This window comes from Carettochelys insculpta, chromosome 3 (genome assembly GCF_033958435.1).
Source record: "Carettochelys insculpta isolate YL-2023 chromosome 3, ASM3395843v1, whole genome shotgun sequence".
Taxonomy (NCBI): Eukaryota; Metazoa; Chordata; order Testudines; family Carettochelyidae; genus Carettochelys; species Carettochelys insculpta.
The window spans coordinates 73,679,953-73,703,506 of record NC_134139.1 but is presented as its reverse complement, the minus strand read 5'-3'; the positions used below and the strand labels follow the sequence as shown (position 1 = coordinate 73,703,506).

The window sequence follows — 23,554 nt, the reverse complement described above, 5'->3', positions numbered from 1 at the left end:
CAGGCAAGCCAAAAGGTTGGACACCCATGTTCTAGATGATGATTGTGGCAGTGGAGTGGGCAGAAATTTTATAGCAGAGATATACATTTTGTATTAAATTAGATAATACTTTTCCACTTCAGGATTCTAGTTCAGAAATAGATTGGGTTAGAGAGAAAGCTAATTACTTTTGTCCTTCCCAGAGCAGTTAGGTTTTGCTGGGATGCTGGAAATAGGACCCACACCAGAATCTTCGACAGTCTTTCTCTCGCTTGCTCAGTTTAATGGGTTGAACCAAGACCCCTCAGATTTGAACATGTCTAAACATGGATTTATAAATTCAAAATCTGATCTTTCCTAAGTCTGTGGTTATAGTTATAGTTCTGTGTCTTGGGAGACCTGCAAACTAGGCTCTGGAGCTTTGGTGTCCTCCTATCTCTGATGTACCACAGAAATGCTTTCTCTTCATATCTTGCCTTTTTAATTTTTTGTTTCCAGGCCACAGAAACAGAAACAAAAGTTGCAGTGTGCACCAGAGCTTACCACCTCCTTGTGAAGAAAGTGGGCTTCAATCCAAATGACATAATCTTTGACCCCAATATTCTGACCATAGGGACTGGAATGGAAGAACATAATCTGTATGCAGTTAACTTCATCAATGCAGCTAAAACCATCAAAGTGAGGTTTTTTCTTTTGGCTGTTTTTTTGGACTTTATGCGGATCTGCTTAAATTCCTAGTGCGCCACAATAATTGACTTCCTAAATTAATAATAATTGGACCACTCCTGTGCACTAAAGTAATTTTTCAACACTGCTATGCTTCCAATAGAAAACATTATACATTATATAATGATCTAAATTTAGCACAATCCCTAAATTGTAACATAAATATTTTGGTATGAATGACATAAGGCAACATTCATAAAATGTGAGCACTCTGGCCAAAAGTCCCCTCTCAAGACATGTGGAAACTGCCCTATTTAATTAATTTCAGTTATCATGGCTGGATTAGGTCAGGTTTTTGTGTGTGTTATAACGTAAGCCTCTTTTTATTTAACCACAGTTCACCTGTTAGAACACTGAAGTAAATGGCCTCACTTGTATAAAGCCATGTCACCCATTCTAACTTTGTTTGAGGGCAGTGTGGTGGGTTCCATTTGTTGTCAGTCTTTGCATTCCTATTCTATTGGATTTATTTTCTGGTAGATAGGTTGGGAGCAGCACTCTGTCCTGTCTCTGTCCTGGGTCCATTGAACCTAGAAAGGCTCCTCAAATGACAGATGAGATTTGGGATCCCAAGCTGGCCCATTGTCCTCCTGTGGCATGTCTCCAGCTTTGTGAGCTAAAGCACTGAAAATGGAGAAGTTCTTATGAGTCTGGTGATTATAAGACATGGAGATAGGTTAATTGTCCACCCTCCCAGAAAAGGCCTGTCAGCCACTCCCTAAAAACACGTCATGTTAAGTAAGTGTGTGTGAGAGACTGTAGCTGGATGCTGGGTGTGGGAGTAGCAAGGCAATGATAGACTCCCTTTGGGAAGACAGCATTTGAGGAAAGGGTCCAGTGTTATGTCTACACATCTACAGTCTGAGCTTCTGAGAACCACAGTTGCCCAAAACCTGACCCAGGCATTTAAAAACCACAAAATAGTTCCAAAACCTGGAATATCCTTGGAAGTGTTGACAGTCAACAGGTGTGCGTGTTTGGCTGGATGGGTGACTTGCAGGTTTAAACTAGAAGAAATGGTGGATTCTCTGTAATATGAAGCCTTTCAATTATGATTTGAAGTCTTCAGTAACTCAGCCAGAGGTTATAGCCTCTCTGCAGCAAAACGTCGGCTTTGCAGCTATTTTTGACCCTAGACTGTGGTTCCCATTGTTAGAACTGTAGGTTTTGCATGGTGGTCAACGTGTCATGGACACTATGATGTAGTAGGGAACCTGGGCTATTGCATCAGCACTTTGGCAATGACAACCGAGGTAGTGAGAGAATGAGCCCTGCCTGGGTGCTATGGTGAGAGCCAATGGACTGGAGGGCAGAACTGGGCTTCACAATAACTCACAGGTTATTGTTCTGGTGCTTGATCCCCTTTCTTACTAGTGTCTTTGCTAAGTGTAAGGAAAAGGGAACACTTCAGTGGTTTAAAAGCAGTTGTTAGACTTTCATAAGGTGAAAGCTCATTTTCTGTTTACTATTAGGTTGAACAATCCTCTCAGTCAAGATCCCATTCATAATAGCCCATCGTCCCTTTGGGAACCACACATAGTTGCTTGTGTGCAGCTGTGTTGGTTCTTCCTTTTGTTTCCAGACTCTTCTACAGACATTCAAGTTCTTCTCTGCAAGGAAGAGCCTGGATAATTGTAGAAGCAGCTGGAACCAAGGAGAAGGAGGCTCTGTCATCATGTGACTTGCTGCCACGTGCACAGAGACCTGAAACCATTTCCTTGTAGGACATTGTTGCCCCTCCAGTGCCATTTTGGGAGCCATGTCTGTAACTTTTGAACTTGCTGCTATTTTGTTTCTGTTGCTAGGAAACACTGCTGGGAGCTAAAGTAAGTGGAGGCCTTTCCAATCTATCCTTCTCTTTTCGGGGGATGGATGCCATTCGAGAAGCGATGCATGGAGTTTTCCTGTACCATGCAATTAAGGTATGCTGTGCTTTACAGCTATGTTATTTGTGCTCCCCAGATACATGGTGTGAAGTTTTATGGGTGTTACTGATGCTTTTTTTCCCTGTAATCTCAGCATGGCATGGACATGGGGATAGTGAATGCAGGGAATCTTCCAGTGTATGATGATATTCACAAGGAACTTCTTCAGCTGTGTGAGAATTTAATCTGGAATAAAGACCCAGATGCAACAGAGAAGCTGTTACATTACGCCCAGGTGATTTTCAATGTTATGTCTTTTTATTCTTTTGTACAGATTCTTGGTGGTTACATGTAAGTGCCGACACACCAGGTATAAGATTAAAACATAAATTTGTGTAGCTTCTGACAGCAAGTAGTTGAAGCTGCAACAGTTGGTGTAAGCAGCTCAGTTAAGAACAACAGAAAAAAGAAAGTGCCTTGCATGTTGATTAGTAACAGAGAGAAAGCTGGGCTAGTCTATGTACTATCAAAACAAAAAAGCAGTAAAGTAGAACTTTAAAGACTAACAAAATAATTTATTAGGTGAGCTTTCCTGGGACAGACCCACTTCTTCAGACCGTAGCCATACCAGAACAGACTCAATATTTAAGGCATAGAGAACCAAAAATAGTGACCAAGGTTGACAAATCAGAAAGAAAATTATCAAGGTGAGCAAATCAGAGTGGAGGGGGAGTCAAGAATTAGATTTAGCCAAGTATGCAAAAGAGCCCTTATAGTGACCCAGAGAATTCGCATCCCAGTTCAAACCATGTGTTAATCTGTCGAATTTGAATATAAAAGAGAGTTCAGCAGCCTCTCTTTGGAAATTTGCTGCTATGAAAGGATTTTTTAAAAAATACAACAGTTCTGCACCATGAGTATGGAGAGCTGTCTTCACTGAAGGCAGTGGATTAACTCTCATTGACTTCAAGGTGACCAAGACATCATCCTGAGAATATTGACAGTTATTCAAGGGATGAATACATCTCATGTTTCATGGCAAACTGATCCACTGGGGGAAGTGAGACAGACAAGGAGGGGGAACCTATTGAGTTTCTCCTCACAGGGATTTCAGGGAGGGTGATGACCTTCGTGACGTACTGTTCCTCTCTGTACTTGACTCTGATTGTCTTCTCCCATTTGTAGTCATTTTTGCCTGTATTGATTTTATCTACAGCAACATATCGTTCTTCTTTGAGCTGGTCCCCGTGGGTGCTCCACATCAGGTGTCATGCTGGCCCTGGTGCTGCAGAGTGGAGATGTGCAAAGCAGTTGCTGTTTGGATTGTGCATGCACAGGAGTGCACTGGGCCCTTTGCGTGCTTCTAGTCATCTGCGCGGTCTGGTCTGAGCCAGTTCCTCTCAACTGCCCTTGGCTGCAGATGGCCTTCTCCTGTGCTTCTCAGTTGCATGTCTGAAACAGAGTACTTGATTCTTGTTGTTTGTTGTAAATAGTTTCTTTTACCAAGTTAATAGTAATAGTTCACGTTGATTAGTTATGTCTTTCATAGTTTAAAAAAAGTTGTGTAACAGTTTCTCAGTAGAGTTAGTACTTTTAATAGCCTGTTCAATCAGTTCTTCTCATTTAAAATTCTAAGAACTCAGTCATTAACAGTCCTGTTGTTTATTGAATATGTCTGCATCAGGCTTTAAGAAGTGTGACTGTTGCTGGGAGGCAATGCTGGCCTCGGATAGCCGCTCTCAATGCATATGCTGCTTCGGAAAGTCCTGTGTGCCTCAGAAGTGCCCACATTGCTCTAAACTCACAGTGGAGAGCAAGAAAACACAAATAAATGAGACCGAGAATGAGAGTGATTCTCTCCAACCTGATACCTCTGGCCAACCAGCCCCTGAGAGTATGGGAGCGGGTCAGAAACGCCGGGTAGCCTGCCTGGTTTCGCCAAATGGCCATAAGAAAAAGAAATTATCTCCGACTCGGTCTTTGCCCATTTTCTCTGGTGACAAGATGAGTCATTCTGAGAGCCAAGCCTCTCATTGACTAGGGAGGACATGTGGCCTAAGTCTAAGAAATGGGCTCCACTGGTGCCTGTGCAAGGATCTTGCTTGAAACTGACAGGTTCACAAAGCTCATCAGTGCTGACACCTAAAGGCCAACCAGTGCCAGGGATAATTCTGGCACCGCACACTGTGCCTCAGGCACCGGCAGTGATGGAGTCAGCACTGAGTCATATGGCACTGATAGCCTCAGCACTGACTACGGCACCAGTTTTATCTGCACCGCTGCACATGACACCGATCGGTGCTGACTCCCGGAAGGAACCGAGGAAGGCACAAGCCACAACTTGCAACCAAAGTCCATTGCCTCAATCAGTAGTCTTGGCCATTTTCTCCCTGCAGTCCATCTCTCGTCCCTCCCCCCGGTGCTGTCATCGTTTCAATGTCCGGTGTTTCCTCTGTCACCATTCCTAAGACCACCCTCCCCCTTTTTGGAGCAACCACGTCATGCACATAGCCATGCCTATCGCAGGTTCCCCTCGCCTCCATCTTCCTTGAGATTGTCATACCTACCTTATTCCTACCATCGTCATGGACACAGGAGGCGCTCTTTTTCTTGCTCTTCATCCCCAGATGCGCATTTATGCTGCTATTCTCATACTCACCTATACAGGAAATGTCATCAGAGATACCGCTATTGCAGTAGAACTAGAGAGAGATCTCCTGAGTAAGGACAGGGGTACAAGCGTTCAAGTACCCTTCCAGCACCACCTTCACAGTCATCTCCACTGTAGGCCCAATCCAAAATTGCCATATTATCAGAACCAACAGAGGACCAACCAGGGGAAGTAGAGGAACACATGGAAACTTACCACATGGATGTCTCCTCTTCGTCCCTGATGAAACGTTCATCCTGAGCGATTCTTCCCCTCCTGACAATTTGAGACAATTTCAGGAGCTGTTTAAAAGGGTGGCTCAAAATCAGGATATTCAAATAGCTGAAATCCCGGAAAAACAGCATAAACTTTTAAAGAATTTGAACCCCCCCATCATCATCCAACATCATCATTCCATTGGATGATGACATAATGGAGGCAGCAAACAACATTTGACAGACTCTCGCTTCCATCCCCGCCACTAACAAGAGATCAGACGAAAAGTACTTTGTACCATCCAAGGGGATGGAATTTCTTTTTAACCATCCCCGGCCAAACTCGTTGAATCATTCTAGCAGAGGTCCAAAGTACCCACAGTATATATCCACAGTCTCCAACAAAGACACCAAAAGGCTGGATCTGTTCAGGAGAAAGGTTTATGCTTCGTCTACCCTATTATTTTGCATGGCTAATTATGCGGCGCACTTGTCTAACCTTAATTTTGATAACTATATGAAATTAACAGCCCTCATGGACCACTTACCAGAATCTAAGAAGCCTATCCTTAAGGTGATTGTTCAGGAAGGTTGTGCAGTGTCTCGGACAGGAGTACGGGTAGCCTTAGATGTTGCTGATACTGCTTCATGTTCCATGGTGACATCTATAGTTATGAGGTGAGTATCCTGGCTCCAAACTTTGGGATGTACCTAAGGAGTTACAGATGAAGGTTGAAGGCCTGCCTTTTGACAAAAGCAAATTATTTGCCGAAAGTACGGACACTGTACTACATTCGAGCAAGGATTTGTGGGCAACACTCAGAACCCTAGGCATGTATATTCCGCCAAACAAAAAAAAGATATGTTATATATATCAGAGGCAATGCAATTACCTGTACCTACAACAACCTGACCAGGAGAGGGGTTATGATCAATTACGACAACCCCATAGAGTCTCTAGATGACGTAACCAACAACAGCTTAACCCATTTATGCAAAACCCGAGGGAGCAACTTTGACTCCTCTGTTGAGATCTGTGCCACCATCTCTACTGTCCAGTGCGAACTACCAACTGAACATCTCTTTCACCATCAGCTGAGCCCTTTTTACCACCAGTGATCCAAGATCACCACAGACAAGTGAGTACTGGAAATACTCTCAGCGGGCTACGCCATTCCATTCCATGCTATGCTGCTTACTACTCCTCCAACCCTGTCCCTCTTCAGGGACCCCTCTCACAAGGTTTTATTGAGAAAAGAGGTCAACCGCCTGCTCACAATTGGAGTGGTGGAGCAGGTGCCTCACGAATTCAGAGGGAAAGGGTTCTATTCCCATTATTTTCTTACAGAGAAAAAGACCGGGAGATGGAGACCCATTTTGGACCTAAGGGCATTAAATCATTATCTATGCAAGCAGCACTTCAAGGTGGTTACTGTTGCTTCCATAAGCGTTGCACTGGACGACGGAGAATGGTTCGCAGCCCTCGACTTACAGGATGCATATTTTCACATAATGACTCATCTGGCTCATAGATGTTTCCTTCAGTTTACAGTGGGAACAGAACAGATGTCCTTCAGATGATATCCATCACCACGGAGATGTTCCAGTCTTTGGGCCTCATTGCCAGTTTACAAAAATCAATCACTGTGCCCACTCAAAACAAAGAGTTTATAGGAGCTTATTTCAACTCAACAACAGCAGGAATATACTTACCAGTCCAACGCTTTCAAGTGATTCAGTCCTTAATCGAGGTGTTCATTCACAGCCCAATGGTACAGGTATCTGTTTACAGTTGATGGGTCACATGGCCGCTACTACATATTTGGTACAGAATGCCAGGCTGCATTTCCAATATCTACAGCGTTGGCTGGTGACCGTGAATATACCTGTGAGGCACACAATTTGCAAATGAGTGTTCCCAACCATGCAGGTGTTGCAATCCCTGCGTTGGTGGACGAGACGCAGCAATCTCTTATCAGGGGTTCCCTTTTGCCAGCCCCAGCCTGCTGTATCCATAAGTACCGACGCATCCAGCAGAGGCTGGGGTGCTCACATAGACATGTCAGTCCAGGGGCCTGTGGTCTCTACAAGAAATGGCTGTTCATATAAACCTTCTGGAACTAAGAGCAGCATTTAATGCATGCAAACATTTCCTGCCCCACATGTGAGGCACCTTGGTGAGAATCTTCATTGACAATGTTACTACAATGTATTATATAAATCAGCAGGGCGGGAGTGAGATCACACTCTCTCTGCACAGAGGCCCTCTGATTATGGAACTGGTGTATACAGAATGGCATAACTCTGATGGTCTTGTACCTACTTGGTGTAAGCAATACCACTTGAATGAACTGATCATACTTCCATCTTTTTACCCGAGACTGTATACTTCAAGTAAGGAGACAAGACTTCATTCTCTGGGTGTGAGAAGAGTTTTAGCATTTTATGTAGAAAGAACAAAGCCATTTAAAAAAACAGACAGACTATTACTATTCCTTGCACAGAGATCTAAGGGCAAGGTGCTATCATCACAGAGAATCTCGAACGTTATCATCTCATGCATAGCTATGTGTTATTCTTTATGGAAGGCAGCATTACCTGTCCCACCTAAAGCTCATTCTACTAAGGCTATTGCAGCATCCACAGCTTTCTTCAAGAACGTTCCTTTGAAGGATATTTGCCAAGCAGCGACATGGTTGTCCTACGAAATATTTGCCAAATATTATGCTGTATGTCACCAGATGGCTGAAGATGTGAGTCTTTCAACAGCCATACTTTTGGTGGCTAATGACACCTAACTCCGGTACCCTCCTCCGTGTTTCTGGAGGGGCACTGCTATGTAGTCACTTGATGTGGAGAACCCATGGGGACCATTCAGAGAAGAAGCAGAAGTTACCCACCTGGGTAGTAACAATGGTTCTTCGAGATGTGATCCAATGGGTGCTCCACTACCCAACCTTCCTCTCTGCTTTGGAATTTGTTCTTGTTATATCTTTCAGATTCATACTTCTGAGGGGTCTTCGAAGAACTGGCTCAGACTGGATCGCATATGTGACTAGAAGCACCCAAAGGACCTGGCGCACTCCTGCACATGTGCAATCCAAACAGCAACTGCCTTACGAATCTTCAATCTGCAACACCAGGGCCGGACCGATATCTGGAGCACCCACAGAGACGTATCTCGAAGAACCATGTTTACTACCCAGGCGAGTAACTTCTTTTTTCCCCTTTCCTAGTCACTGATGACTGGGTATTTAAATCTTCAGTTCTCTAGTTCATCCCTGTGCAAATTGGAATCTTACTTTTCTGAAGTACTTTTATATCCATATAGATCAGCCATTCTGATCTAGTCTCTCAGTTATCGCTGTTTTTCACCCAGCTACTGTGCTATCGGAAGGGGCAGCTGAAACAGTAGGGAGAAAACCTGTGTTCTATCTACATTTCAGCTACCACTGCAGATAATACTGGTGCAGAAAAACGGTTCTAAGTTTTTGCTATAGACAAGCTGTTAAGGAGAACGCTTTGGCTCTCCCCTCTGTAGTAATAATAAAGTCAGTTGTAGCCAATCTAGCTTGCTCTGTGATTATCCAAAAGAGTTATATGAGGGCCATTTCATGAGGAGGGTAGGACAAAAGGTTTACAGAAAAAGAGATATCTGGTAAGGCTTAATCATTTGGCAGATATGTGAAGTCAGTTGAGCTTAGTACAAATACAACCCAAGATCATTCTGTCAGGCTTCACCTCATGGCCCTATGTTTAAAAGTCTGTTAATAAACCTTCAAAGCAACACAATGAGATAATGTGAAGTCAAGGGAACTTGGAAATGTTCAGGGCAATTTTTCTCTCTCAAAATGCACCACGGGAACAGTTTGCAGAAAGCAAAATGATTTAAACCAAATGCACTGATTGATGTAAATGTGTCTTTCCTCAACCACACACCTTTCTGGTGGATATTCATGTGTTTTAAGAACAAATGCTGCTATGGCACTAAAGCCTGAAACAAGAGAGTATATATTTGCTACTTTGTACTGTAAAAGCCACCCAACATGAAGTAGCCTTTTAATTCAAAAGTCACCAGTAATGTGGTGTAACATAAACTGTACTACAACAGAACTGAACTAATGCCAAATTAATTATTAGGATTTTAAAATGAATTGTATACTGGGTTGGCTTGCGATCAATGTAAATTACATTCATAAGTAGAATCTTTAAGATGAGTGCTTTTATCATATCCTAGCAGTGGTACTTGGTAGTACGTTTTTTCCCGTTGTCCCCGTGTTTATTATAATGTAAGTGCCTCAAGGCTGTCAGGTGTTTTTTTGGTCAGTAGGGCACCAGACACATCTTGAATATTTTGTGTACATGTATAAATTGTACTTTAGAAGATCTTAAAATATTTAGCTTGTGTGAAATTTTAAATTCCAATTCCTATAGAAATAATCAGCCAAATTCTGATGACATGACTCTGTTCTTTATCCAGTCAAATTCCCACTGACTTTAATTCCCTCTCATTCCATTTTAGACTCATGCCCAAGGAGGCAAAAAAGTGGTGCAAACTGATGAATGGCGGAATAGCTCTGTGGAAGAAAGGCTGGAATACTCACTTGTCAAGGTGCATTTCTAGAAAGTTACCTTACCCAGTCAGATTGTAACAATATACAGGGATTGTACATGTGTCCCACTTCCAGTTACAAAAAGTATGACAGAAAGCAGCCTCGGGGTTATGGTGGATGAAAGGCTGGATATGAGTAAACAGTGTACCCTTGTAGCCAAGAAGGCTAACGGCATACTAGGGTGCATTAGGAGGAGCATTTTGAGCAGATCTAGAAAAGTAGTTGTTCCCCTCTATTCAGCACTGGTTAGGCCACATCTGGAATATTGTGTCCAGTTTTGGGCCCCCCAGTATAAAAAGGATGTGGATGTGCTGGAGCAGGTTCAGAAGAGGGCAACAAAAATTATTAAGGGGCTGGAGCACAAGACCTATGAGAATAGGCTGAGGGATTTGGGCTTGTTTATTTTACAGAAAAGAAGACTTAGGGGTGATTTAATAGCAGCCTTCAACTTCCTGAAGGGGAGCTCTAAAGAGGAGGATGAGAAACTTCTCAGTGGTGTCAGATTGCAGAACAAGGAGTAATGGTCTGAAGTTGAAGAGGGAGAGCTGTAGGTTAGCTATTAGGAAAAAGTACTTCACCAGGAGGGTGGTGAAGCATTGGAATGCGTTGCCTAGAGAGATGGTGGATTCTCCATTCCTCGCGGTTTTTAATTCCTGGCTTGACAAGGTCCTGGTGTCCTGGCTGGGATGACTTAGTGGGAGTTGATCCTGCTTGAAGCAGGGGGCTGGACTAGATGGCCTCCTGAGGTCCCTTCCAGCCCTATGAGTCCATGATTTTATGACATTTTTAAATAGATCACTGTTGTCTAGACATTCATAATCTTTTTTTTTGTGTACTAATAATGGAAGTAATTTCAAAGAATATAATCGTGTTTAGTTTTCACCATTTAGGCTGCTTGACTTGCAATTTATTCAGATAAGTGAATAGAGGGTGACTAGTCAACCTGCCTGAAATATTCTGACCCATTTCACTTCTCATTAGCAGGATGCTGGTTTATTTGGATTGCATATATGAGGAGCAAGTTTCATGTAATCATAAACCAGCTTCCACTTTAAAAAAGATCGATATATGTTGCAAATTAGTACACAATGTATGTAACTTCAGGGTTAACCATTGTTTGCGTACATGCTTGTTTTAGGCAGTGAACTAATTGCATATTGAAGAATTAATCATGAAGTGGATAGAGAAAGTGAACAAGAAAGAATTATTTACCTCTTTACAGAACACAAGAACCCGGGGGTCACTGAACAGAATTAGTAGGCACCAGGTTTAAAACACATACAAGGAAGTATTTCAAACAGTGTACGGTCTGTCTGTGGATTGTATTGCTTGGGGATACTGTAAAGGTTAAACATATGAAGGGATTCAAAAAAGAATCAGATGATTTCATGGAACATAAGTATGGAGTTCCAGAAGCTAGAACTGGGTAATGGGATGGATCACTTGATAAATTTCTGTCTTCTGTTCATTCCCTCTGAAGTACCTGGCAGTGGCTGCTGTTAGAAGACAGGATGTTTAGCTAGATAGACCATTGGTCTGACTTGGGATGGCCATTCTTATGCATATTCTAATGAGAGTAAGGCAGTCCTACAAAACCTAATTGAAATATATCTTCAAGAATTGATCGGTTTTTATTTTTGTTGTGATTTTTTTAAAGTACTCTGAAAATTTGTGGGAGAACAAACACAACGAGCGTAAGGGTTTGTATGTATGTGTATATATAATGTAAAAAAATTCATTTGTTTCAGGGCATTGAAAAATACGTGATTGAGGACACGGAAGAGGCAAGATTAAACCATGAAAAATATCCCAGACCTCTGAACATAATTGAAGGGCCCCTGATGAATGGCATGAAAATTGTTGGAGATCTTTTTGGTGCTGGAAAAATGTTTTTGCCTCAGGTAAAGAGGGTAGTAATCCCTGTCTCTCCTATTTCCCCAATTATAGCTTAGCTTTTCTATCATCTGTCTGGTTGCTGCGTATTATAAATGTCCACAAATGATCCTGTTTCAGCTTTTCTTTCCAAAGGCAATGTAACATTTGAATTCTAAAACACACATTTACCTATTTTGATGTTTTTTCTTTCATTGTACATGACCCTTCTTTGTAAATGGGGTTTTGTTGGCTTTCTCTTTTGTTTTCTTCTTTCTTTTCAATTTCCTGTCTTTTTCTAAACCTTTTCTCTGTGCTGCTTGGTGGGCACTTCTCTGATGACTGCATTATAATTTCATCTTTAGCTGATTTTATTTAAGGGCCTGATGCAGAAAGGAGCTGAGCTCCCTTAACTCACATTGACTTATTTATGTTTGGTAGTTATGAACACCTGTCAGGATTGGGTCCAAGAGCCCTTCTTGTGCAGTGAGCTTTATGCAGGCAGGTCCTCCCTGAAGTAAGTGGGGCTCCGCACGAAGCAAGGGTAGGACAGCATTGTGCTCATTGCAGGATTGGGAACTGTGTTTACACATGTGAATTGTGGTTTGCTGGTTTCCTAAGAAGGGTTATAAAATCAGGCCATTGAAGGGCTGCAGCTGTTTTTTTCTGACATTCTTTTCCCCCTCCCTTTGTAAATCCAGGTGATAAAGTCGGCTCGAGTTATGAAGAAGGCAGTTGGCCACCTCATTCCCTACATGGAAAAAGAAAGAGAGGAAAAGAGAGCTAAATCTTGCAACATTGAAGAAGAGGCAAATAGTAGTCTCTTGTTCTGTAGTCCTTTAAAACTAGAATCTGGGGTATAGATACGTATGAGTTGTTTGGCTGTAGTATCCCTGTTTGCAGACTCCACCATGATGGGAAACGACAAAACAGCAGGACCCCCTTTGTGCCAGGAGGCAGCCTAAATGCTGCTTCCTGTCCCAAATGAGCTGGTGGGGAGCCCACACCTACTACCTGCTGTGGCAAGATGGATGGAAGGAGGGCGGGAACCCGCTGGAGCTGGGACATGGTCTAAATGCCATGTCCTCGTTCCAGCGGACTTGCTTGCGGGAAGCCTTCTCTTAGTGGTTACTTGTTTACTCAACATCTCTAGGATGGCATTGAGTATATTTTGAAAATGTGTCTGTGCTCACTGTCCAAGACAGTGTATTCTATGGTGGGTTTGACACATTAATGCATTTGATCCTGGTTTAGCTTGCTGTATGCACTACTATGTTGCAAACCTCTCTAGTAAGACTGTAAGCATAGTACAGGTAAGTAAAGGGGAATTTTCAGTCCATTGAAGCCCTGAATCTGGTTCATTTTTGTAGTTTGAGTGGTAAAAAAGTAAGAAAATTTGGATTAGAGAGTCTGGCCTCCAGTTGCAGATTAGAAGAAGATTGACTATTTTGCTCTGTGTGATACTACAGTCTTCATGCCCTTCCCATTCTTAATTAACTTCTTGTTCAATACAGCATTCAAAATTAATAAAATATTACCCTCAAGGTGCTCCCATACACTTGGTTCTGAGACTTGTGGGCTGTACAAAACATTTTGTATAATAAAGCTATTTAGTGCAATAGTTATTTTTCTAGAGTTCAAGTTGAGCCTCTCTAATCTGGCACTCCTGGGACCTGACCTGTGCCAAATGAGACAATTTGCTGGACATCAAGAAGTCAGTTTTGTCTAGTGGCATTACCAACACTTCCACTGCTTAGTGGGCTCTTAGAAGACATGTAGAGGTGAATTACAGCTAAATAACAGCACAGGACACTGAGAGCCGGTAGTGGTGGCTGTAAACCTACTTTATGGGACCACTAGAAAGTTGGCCACACCCATGAGATGTGGTCTTCCAGCTAAATAAAATCATGCCAGATTACGGATGCTGCCAAATGAGAGCATTCCAGATTAGAGAGATTCAATCCGTACTATACAAGTTAGTCTTTTGTACTGAATTAAAACAGTCACAGCCCATTCTTTTGAATTAGAATAATAGACCCGCTCAAAGTAGTTCTCCCAAACTGCTATTCTGTGCATATTTGCCTTTAAATGGTTTGATATAAAAAACAGTCACTTCTCAGTTAATAACTGGCATTAATATTGATTTGTACTGCAGTAGTACCTAGGAGCCCCACTCCTGAAGGAGGATCCCATTGAGCTATGTATGGTTAAAAAAAAAAAGAGCCTTCCCCCCAGTTTTAAATACTGTGATGTTTGTTCATCTTGCAGGACCCTTACCATGGCACAATAGTGCTAGCTACTGTAAAAGGGGACGTACATGACATTGGCAAGAATATTGTGGGAGTGGTCCTGGGCTGCAACAATTTCAGGTGAGGAGTTAGCTGTTTATGTCCCTATTTACTGTATAATACTCTCATTTACATTACAATTAAATATTCCATATTCAAATGTAATATGTCATCAGAAACTAGAATAGGGGAAAAAAAGGGGCAAGATTGCTAATCCTATGAGTTAACGAACAAGAAGAAGAACCGTGAAATTGGCTTAAAACTATACAATTTTAGAAGAAAAATAAATGTTAGGTTACTTTTATGTGCCATCTTGCTTTGGAGGCTTCAAGGTCCATGTTTGCAAACTTTTCTTCTCAGCTGCAATAATTGCAGGTTTGTGTGAAGGTTTTTAATTTTTTTTTTTATTTGAGACTCACCTACTGTCCCACTATCAAAATCTCCTGCCCAGAACCCAGCTGTCTGCCATCAGCTGGTGGAGAAGGAAATGCTGGGATTTCAGGCAGGGTACTGCCCTAGGATACTGTTTGTGACCTATCTTTTTCATCTCAGCCTCTGGCTAATTGGAATCTTCTAAATCTGAAGTTCTTCCCTTTTCTAGCTGCTGGAAAGAAGATGAAGCTTTCTTTTATTTATTTGGTCCCTTATCCAGAACATTCTGGCTGTTGCAAGGGGTATGATGATTAACAGCAAGCAGAGTACTTGGATGTTTGGTTCGTCCCTGATCCTTTGTTTGGCTTCTTTTCCCCATGAATAACTTAGTAGTCTGCCCAAGCAGCAAGAAAGTACAGCACATCTTTGGTTTAATGAAGTAATGGGGGTGTTGATTAAACCTGAAAGTCTGTAAAATCGGAAGGTTTACTGCCCACCTCCCCTGCCAGTTCCTCCCACCCCCACCCAAAATTCCCACAACTGACTGCCAGTGGAGCTGGAACTGCTGCAGCAGCCGGGGAGCTGGGACCCGTCACCATTGGAGATTCCACCATGGTTGAGGGCTCTGCTGTGGCAGCAGGAGCCACTGAGGCTGGAGACTCCGTCAGGGACTGGAGGAGTCACCTCCACCACTGGAGCTGCCAAGCTCTCCTCCTGCCAGGGGAGAGGTGCATACGCGAGTGCTATCTGCCTGTGTAGGTGCCCCACCAGTTGTGGGAGGAGCGCATGGCAGCTCTGGTGGTGGCACCTCCAGGCCATGATGGCTGGAAGTAACTGCCCTTCCAGCTGCAGCAGCGGTAAGTCACCTGGCAGACTTTTTTGGGGGAGTTGGGGGAGATTTAGGATTTTATGGGCCCTGGTTATGGGACTTTGCAAACAATGGGGGGGTGCTGGTGGGTGTCCATTGTTCCCTCAGTCTGCTAAGTCAGGGTCTGTGAAATTGAAGGTTTCCTCTAGCATGATTCACCAATAGTGTGCCCTCTTGTGGCTGGGCATAATATAGCATGATTCTTGTTGGTTTTACTGCTGCCTACAGGGTTCTGAGTAACAGCTCATGAAACCAACCAGAGGCCTGTTGCTTTGCTCTGTTGCTGCTTTGCAAAGCTGCGAAGCAGCAGAAGCATTTATGCCACTTGTTTGTGGACTCAGAGGGGTGGTACTGTACTGGTTTACTGCAAGTGTGTTTGGAAATTATTGGCACCATCACAAAGATTAGAAGGTTGCTTTTCTTTAAAAAAAATGATTCTTCATAGTTTCATGGTACAGGTTGCCTCAGTTGCCCAGTGCAAGTGGAATTTTTGTGCCATGAGGTTAGTTTTGTGTATTAGTTTTTTATGCTGTGCCTCTCTTCACTTTTCCCCACACTTAGTATTTACTATCTTCGTATTTTGCCATCAGCAGCTTAATGCTTACTAGTTTTTAAAAGCCTTCACCACATTAGTATTTGATCAGAAAAATGAAGTTAAATACTATAAAAATTTTATATTAAAATTCATTTATTAGCCAAAAAATGTTTTATATGAAAGGAACACTGCTTTCCATACTACCCATATTTGGTTTGATTCACATTTGTTCCTCCTCCATACTGGTTTAAATAAAAAACTACATGATTTTTTTAAGTCAAACTATGAAGCTCCTTAGTCCACCTCCAACTGCCTTCATGGTACTTTATCAACTGAAATCCCTTCAGAAGCTTGAAAGTTCTTTAGGGTCACAAGTAATTCCAAAAATAATAAGTCTGCATAAAGGAAACCAGCCCTTTGCCTTCAAAATGAGATGTCTGTGGTCTTCCTTTATAACGGAATTCTGCAGTATTGGACCAGTGGCTTATAATGAGGTGTTTCGACTTGATCTGTTTTTTGTTAATTTTAAGAAGTCTTGTATATTTCTTTTCAGAGTTATCGATTTAGGAGTCATGACTCCATGTGATAAGATATTGAGAGCTGCTCTTGAAAACAAAGCAGGTACAGAGATTTCATTTCTACTTTTTCAACTGTTAAATTTTAAACGGTTGTAATACATTTTATATTACTAATGAATCATACTTTGAAAGATGAAGAAAACTTTGAACAGCATGGGAATGCATAGACTTTACCATAGATAAGTCAGAATTTAAGTACTTGCCTTATTTATTGTTCTTGTTATTTGTGTTTGGTGTATACAAGACGGCCTTTATCCAGGGATTCCAAGACACTTGGCAAAATAATAGCCTGGTGAAAAATCTTCTTATGAATGAACTGAGGCTTGGAGATGTTAAGCAGTTCATCCAAGTCAGAAGAGAGCTAGGAACAGAAATATATAGTCTTTGCCTTCAGATGCATGCTGAGCTTGTAAACCAATAGATTTTAAAACCAGAATTCATCTTTGTAGTACAGTAAAATGCTTCTTTGAGCCAAGTCCCAGTTGCTCTCAAATTGTGTGTTGTGTCTTAAGAGGATATGAATTGTGCATGAGGAAGTTTGAAAACCCCACTATGATAAATGAGGGTCCCCAAGGGCTGCCAGTGTATTAATCCAACTCCTTGTGTCTTTGTTAAAGACCACACTCAGCACTAGTGTGCCCTCTTGTGGCTGCGCATAATGTAGCAGGTTCTGTCCTCTCTAATCTCCCTGGCCACCTGGGCTCTGTGGTGGTCTCTTTTCCTGGAAATCACCCCTCCAGCTGGATTATTTAAGTCCACCCCTTCCAAGTAAACAAGAATTTCAACAAACAAACGTCCTTATATCAGTTCCTCAGTCCCAACTCTGGGCCCTGCGGTCCCCGCACCTTTCTTTCAGGAGCTTTACTCCCACATTGTCCAGTGTCTGGTAGGGGAACCTTGGCACTTCTACTCCTCTGGGTCAACTGCAGGGCTCTGTATCAAGCAGGCAAACTCTGGATGTGTCTACGCTATGAGATATATTCAAATTTAAGGCAGTTAGCTCGATATTACCACATGACTGTCTTCACTTTAAATGCCATTGGCTTGATTTTTGGAAGCACTAATATTGAGATTACAATATCGCCGTTATCTGTTGGGTGTAGCACCAAGGTCGAATTCAGAAGTTCGATTACAGGCCAGTGTGGAAGTGCCACGTCTTAAAATCAAATTCATCAGCCTCCACAGGTTTCCCGTGTGTCACCCACAGTGCCCCTCAGTGCTCTGCTCTGGCTGCTGCTCTCCAGGGCTACGTCTACACGTGCACGCTACATCGAAATAGTCTATTTCGATGAATAACGTCTACACGTCCTCCAGGGCTGGCAACGTCGATGTTCAACTTCAACGTTGGGCAGCACCACATCGAAATAGGCGCAGCGAGGGAACGTCTACACGCCAAAGTAGCACACATCGAAATAAGGGTGCCAGGAACAGCTGCAGACAGGGTCACAGGGCGGACTCAACAGCAAGCCGCTCCCTTAAAGGGCCCCTCCCAGACACAGTTGCACTAAACAACACAAGATCCACAGAGCCGACAACTGGTGGCAGACTCTGTGCATGCAGCATGGATCCCCAGCTGCAGCAGCAGCAGCCAGAAGCCCTGGGCTAAGGGCTGCTGCACACGATGACCATAGAGCCCCTCAGGGGCTGGAGGGAGAGCGTCTCTCAACCCCTCAGCTGATGGCCGCCGTGGCGGACCCTGCTATTTCGATGGTGCGGGATGCAGATCGTCTACACGTGCCCTACTTCGACGTTCAACTTCGAAGTAGGGCGCTATTCCCATCCCCTCATGGGGTTAGCGACTTCGACGTCTCGCCACCTAACGTCGATTTCAACTTCGAAATAGTGCCAAACACGTGTAGCCGTGACGGGCGCTATTTCGAAGTTGGCGCTGCTACTTCAAAGTAGCGTGCACGTGTAGACACGGCCCAGATGCGCTGGAATTAGGAAACAGGAAGACCATGAATTTCAAAGCGGGAGCAGCGAGCCTGTGCAGTGGGCTCATGTTTGTATGAGAGCCTGAGAAATATATTTGTCTTTGCTATTAGCATTGTGAGCACATCTACCCATTACAAATAGCCCTGGCAGGGAGTTTGTGGTTCTGTCTCTATACTTATTTTTTTCTCCATTGCCTGGTGCCAGCCACTGCCCCATCGCATCACATAGCAACAAGGCTGTTGTGGGGGTCGTGCTTGCGTAAGACACCAAGAAACTACTTCTCAGTGGTTTACATTTGTGTGTGAACCCCATCCTGTGAGTCCCCCACAGGTGCTACGCAGTTGGTTTCTTTCCTGTGTTCAGCCACATCATGTGGGTAGCCTCTGACCCAATAAAAGAAGGTGCCTGCCGTTTGGTACTGCCTATTCTGCCAGGCAGCAGTATGTCTTAGCTTGTGTGCTTTTAGGGCTCCAATGTGAGGAAAGAATTTATCTTGACTTTAGGGATCCAAGGGTGGGAAAGAATTTTGGGGGCTTGCAGCTGCCAGGGAGAAGTCTTCCCCTGCGGCTAAGATAATCGGGGGCTTACAGCCTCCTGAGGAAAGTCTTCCCCGGCAGTTAAGACAGTGAGGGATCACCACTTCAATTGGCTTCCCACTGACTCCCCCCGGCCCTATCGTGGGACCACTGGGACTTACAGCCACCTGGGGGGAAGTCTACCCCCAGCAGCTAAGATAGTCAGGGGCTTGCTGCCACCAGGGGAAGCCCCCGCACTGAACACCCCCCCCACACACCTCTAGCAACTGGTCCACGACCAACAATATTTTCAGTAGTTTTATGACGATGGGGTATGTTTCCCCTGGCAGAAAACAATGTCGGGTGCTAGCTGCCTCCAGGGAGGATTGTCCCCAAGGCTGTTAAGATACTTGGGGTCTTTCTGCCACCTGGGGGGAAGCTCCCCAGTGAACTCCAACTATGACCCTATCAATTAGCCTCCCCACCAAGAATCTCCGTGTTCAAAATGTCTGTGTAGCAAAGAGGGAAGCCAAAGGTCTTCTTTCCTACACTTTTCTGTCCTCTTTCTTCTAACTCTTGACAGCCTTTTTTTCGTGTTATTTGCAGGGATCGGATGCAGTTGGGGAGGGGAGACAGTTGAGAATACAGCCTGTGCAAAGAAGCCTCATAGTGCATTGGAAAGCCAAAGACTCTCCCCTCAGCAACAGCCTTTTTTCAGAAACTTTCCTATCTTCTCCTTCTTCAAGCTTGTCAGGGTCCCTGTGTTATTTTCAGGGATCGGATGCAATCATGGGAGGGGGGACACTCACTGGATGGTCATTTGAGAATTCAGCCACAGAACAGAGACATTTCTGTAAACTTTTTTGCCATCTCTGCAGATGGTCTACTTTTCTTTCCTTCTGATGGGGAAAAATGGAATTTTGCTTAGCATGGGAAAGGACTGAGGAAAATGCAATGTGAGAAGAAGATGTCAAAGACCAGCGAGTATACCCAGAATGCTACAGGGATGAGGGAACTGTGGGATAGGTTACCACAATGCATTGCTGCAACAGTCAATGTTTGCCAATTGAGCAATAAATCAACTTGGTGAGGAGCAAGTGGGGAGGTGAGGTTGGTCAAATTCAAACTTACAAATTCCAGAATTACAAAATCAATATTAATAAATTTGAATTTACTGTGCAGCTTAGATGCAGCCTCAATCTATTTAAATCCAACCCTGTACCTCTTTAGGCTTTTTCCAGACACAGCCTTTTGCCAGGTCTTCTCCACATAGTCTTCTGTTAGGGCCAAGGCCTTGCAGGACTCTCCTCAGAAATTTCCCAATTAAATTCCAAACTAGAAGTACAAAAGCAAAACCAGCTTCTGTCTGTTTTGAGCTTGTTTTTTTCATTCCTTTCTCGTGCTGTTTTGTTCTCGGAAGTACATATTCTGTACTTTTATCAGGACTCATCACTGGAGCCTGCTTTACCCTGGTGGCCCCAGATGTGTCTCCTGGCCTACTGCCAGACTTCCCTCTTACGAGAGGATCCCAGTGTCAAATCTCCCTTTGGTCTCCCTCCTCACAAGGGCTCTAGTCCTAGACAGTAAGTACAGATTTCCCTCTTCTCCTCCCCTACATCCCCTTTCTGCTCCTGATGTTCTGCCTTTAAACTAGCCTCTGAACTGGGACTCATCTTTAATTGAGTCTGTTTCACACTCCAGATGCAGCCAGGTAGCGTAACAGGCACTCTTTCCGACAGAGAGAGAGTGAGTGAGTGTGGTATACACCTCATCACAGGGATTATTTAAGTTTTGAAACTCTGGTGTCTGGGTTAAAATTTTAAGTATTTTTGCCATCTAGTGCCTCCATCTTGGATGCCTAACTTGAGACACCTGAGCCTGGTATCGGAAATGGTAGGTATCTGAAATCCTGGTTAAGGTTGGTGAGAGCTGCATATGCTCAGTTTTCTGAGAACTAGGTGCAAGGTGTCTCAGGTTGAACACCTAGAATCGTTTGCCACTTCTGAGCATGTTGTGTCTTCCAGTTGGGTCAACACTGCCGTCCAGTGCTTTTGAAATGCTATCCTGCAATAATAACTACTATGTTATTAATGTTACAGTATGCTTTCTCTCTTTGATGTATGAAGCACAAAGCTGATTTTATAAAGTTTATCTCATCATTTTATTGTTCCTTTGGTTATGCAATCAGTTTTCTTCCGAAGTACATGGCTAGGCCATCTTCACGCCCTTTTTGAAAACTGGCTTGCTGTTTTCTGAGACTATCAACTGACTCTAAAATATGCTGCACTATAATGTCAGGGATGCTCCCCAACTCCGGAAGTCTGAGTGCAGAAAGTGGATCCTGCAAAATCTTTAAAACACCTTGTGTATACACCGGCTTTATTTTAAAACTTCACAAGGTCACCAATCCCCTGGAAGGTAGCTGCCACAACCCAAGTAGGAAAAGACCCCTCCGCCCCAGCACAGGAGGACACACTTGAGATGTCTTCCTGTAGGGTACCCCAAGCTCTTAACCCTACCTCAAGAGACAGCTTAGACACAAGAACTGTAATTTATTAGCTGACCTTTTGGTCTAAGGCATGCATGTATACAAACACATCTTATAACACAGAATCAGATCAATTGCTTAAAAAGCAGTGATTTATTCACATATAGCTTCACTATTACTATTTATAGCTTCACTATAACTCCATTGGTCCACTCCCCTCTGGCACTTGAACCCTTTCTCAGACTGATGTAAATAGAGGGGCCAGGACAGATGCTGGTAATTCAGAATTTATCTTGAACAATTCTGAATTCAGGTTGTCCATTCCAGGAGCTTTCCATTTTTTTAAGGCTGCCATAGCTTAAATGCTTTCTTCCTTAGTCGTGGTATGTGTGATATCAAGAAATTCTTCTGCCTCATATGTATTTACTTCTTTAGGTGATTCCCTGTTCGGCAGTTCTTTGAAATGCTCTGTCAAGTTCATTTCTTGTTCTTTTTTATTGTTAATAGGTGGCCTTGTTTGCCCCTTGGTGTCTGTTGTTTTCTACTAATAAGTTGCATCATTTTGTAGCCAGTTCCTTGTTTGCCACAAGCCACTGCATCCTCTGCTTGTGTTATCAGATTATCAATATATCATTTGTCCAGTCTCACAGAATGTTTGACCATCTGGGGTGCCTTGCTATACTGCTCTTGGTATTGATCTTTTAGTTTCTGGGATTTTTGTGCCTAACATTTTCTTCAGGGTTCCTCTGGGTTCTATGACATGTTATGTATTTCAGGGGACTTTTGCATGTTAGTTTCATAATATCTGTCTCTTCTTTGGTGGACCCACACTTTCCAGTTAGGGTTTGCTGGAGGCTGCCACAAGTTGGTGGTCATAGCCAAGAACTGCACCCCTTTTTACTTTCACGTTACTGAACATCACCATTTGACACTGATCATCATATAGTCAGTCTGGTTCTTACGCTTCCTTTTGGAGAACGCCGTGTCAGCTTGTGAATTTTGCAGTGGTGGAACAGGGTTCCACTGATCACTAGGTCATCCATGTTACAAAAATCAATAATCCACTCTCCATCTAAACTTTCAGTACAGATGAAAAATTATACTGTGTAATATTTCTATCTTTTCCTACATGGACTTTTTTTTACACTTTTTTGTTTAATCTGTTGTAGATATAGTTGGCTTGTCTGGTCTCATTACACCTTCTTTGGATGAAATGATTTTTGTTGCTAAGGAAATGGAGCGATTAGACATAAAGATTCCTTTGCTGATTGGAGGAGCAACTACATCTAAGTAAGTAAGATATTTTGAGGGAGGGGAGCAAACTTTTTAAAAATAACATTGAATGTTTTAAAACCTCTTACAATATATAGGGTACTCTTCTCCTTGCCGTTTTCTGTCACAATTTTCATCTGGAGGAATCCCAAAACACTTTTAACACATTGGACCAGATCCGAACCCATACTGAGGCAGCCTGGCTGTGCTCCATCAAAGCACTCCTGAGTGTGCTTAACTTTAATCATATGATGATAATGACACCATCATCATCATGGCAAATCTCCAAGGTGTTGTGTCCGTTTGCAGATCAATGACCGTGCATGACTTTAAGCATATGGTGGCTCCATTGGCCTCATTGGGCCTACTGACATGCTTAAAGAATTTTTTCAGGGATAAGGGACTGGCAACAGAGGGGGGTTAGCCGGCACACGGCCTCTGTATTGCTTGCAGCCCCCTCTGCCACGAGTAAAATCTCTCATGGCTATGCTAATGGGAAACTATTTGCAATTTCTAGAAACCTCATTATCATAGTGCTGCTAGCAGCAGCGCTGTTCTCTAGGGCTGTGTAGAAGTGCCCTTAGTGAATTTATGAAAGATAATGTTTAAAATATCAAAAAGATGAAATCACGCTTTATAACCGGGCCAAGTGTCTGTCCATTCAGGTTTTCCTCCTTTTGAATATTAAAATGAATATCAGAAGAAGTTTGGATGATGTGGAAAAGGTGGAAGTACTCAATGGTTTTTTTGCCTCTGACTTTGCAGACAAGGTCATCTCCCAGA

The 23,554-nt window shown here is 43.1% G+C and overlaps 1 protein-coding gene across 2 annotated transcripts in view; it reads left to right on the top strand.

Annotated features, from left to right (window-relative positions):
- The window catches only part of MTR (5-methyltetrahydrofolate-homocysteine methyltransferase), a 132,691-nt gene that overhangs the window by 71,060 nt on the left and 38,077 nt on the right, over nt 1-23,554 (top strand). Inside the window, exons 16-24 of one of the 2 annotated variants that reach the window (XM_074990111.1) lie at nt 478-657; nt 2,511-2,627; nt 2,725-2,865; nt 9,958-10,047; nt 11,797-11,949; nt 12,622-12,729; nt 14,189-14,289; nt 16,537-16,604; nt 22,669-22,789. In XM_074990111.1, the coding sequence (XP_074846212.1) occupies nt 478-657; nt 2,511-2,627; nt 2,725-2,865; nt 9,958-10,047; nt 11,797-11,949; nt 12,622-12,729; nt 14,189-14,289; nt 16,537-16,604; nt 22,669-22,789 (1,079 nt within the window). The remainder of the gene's footprint in view (nt 1-477; nt 658-2,510; nt 2,628-2,724; nt 2,866-9,957; nt 10,048-11,796; nt 11,950-12,621; nt 12,730-14,188; nt 14,290-16,536; nt 16,605-22,668; nt 22,790-23,554) is intronic. The other variant, XM_074990112.1, reaches the window with a different exon arrangement.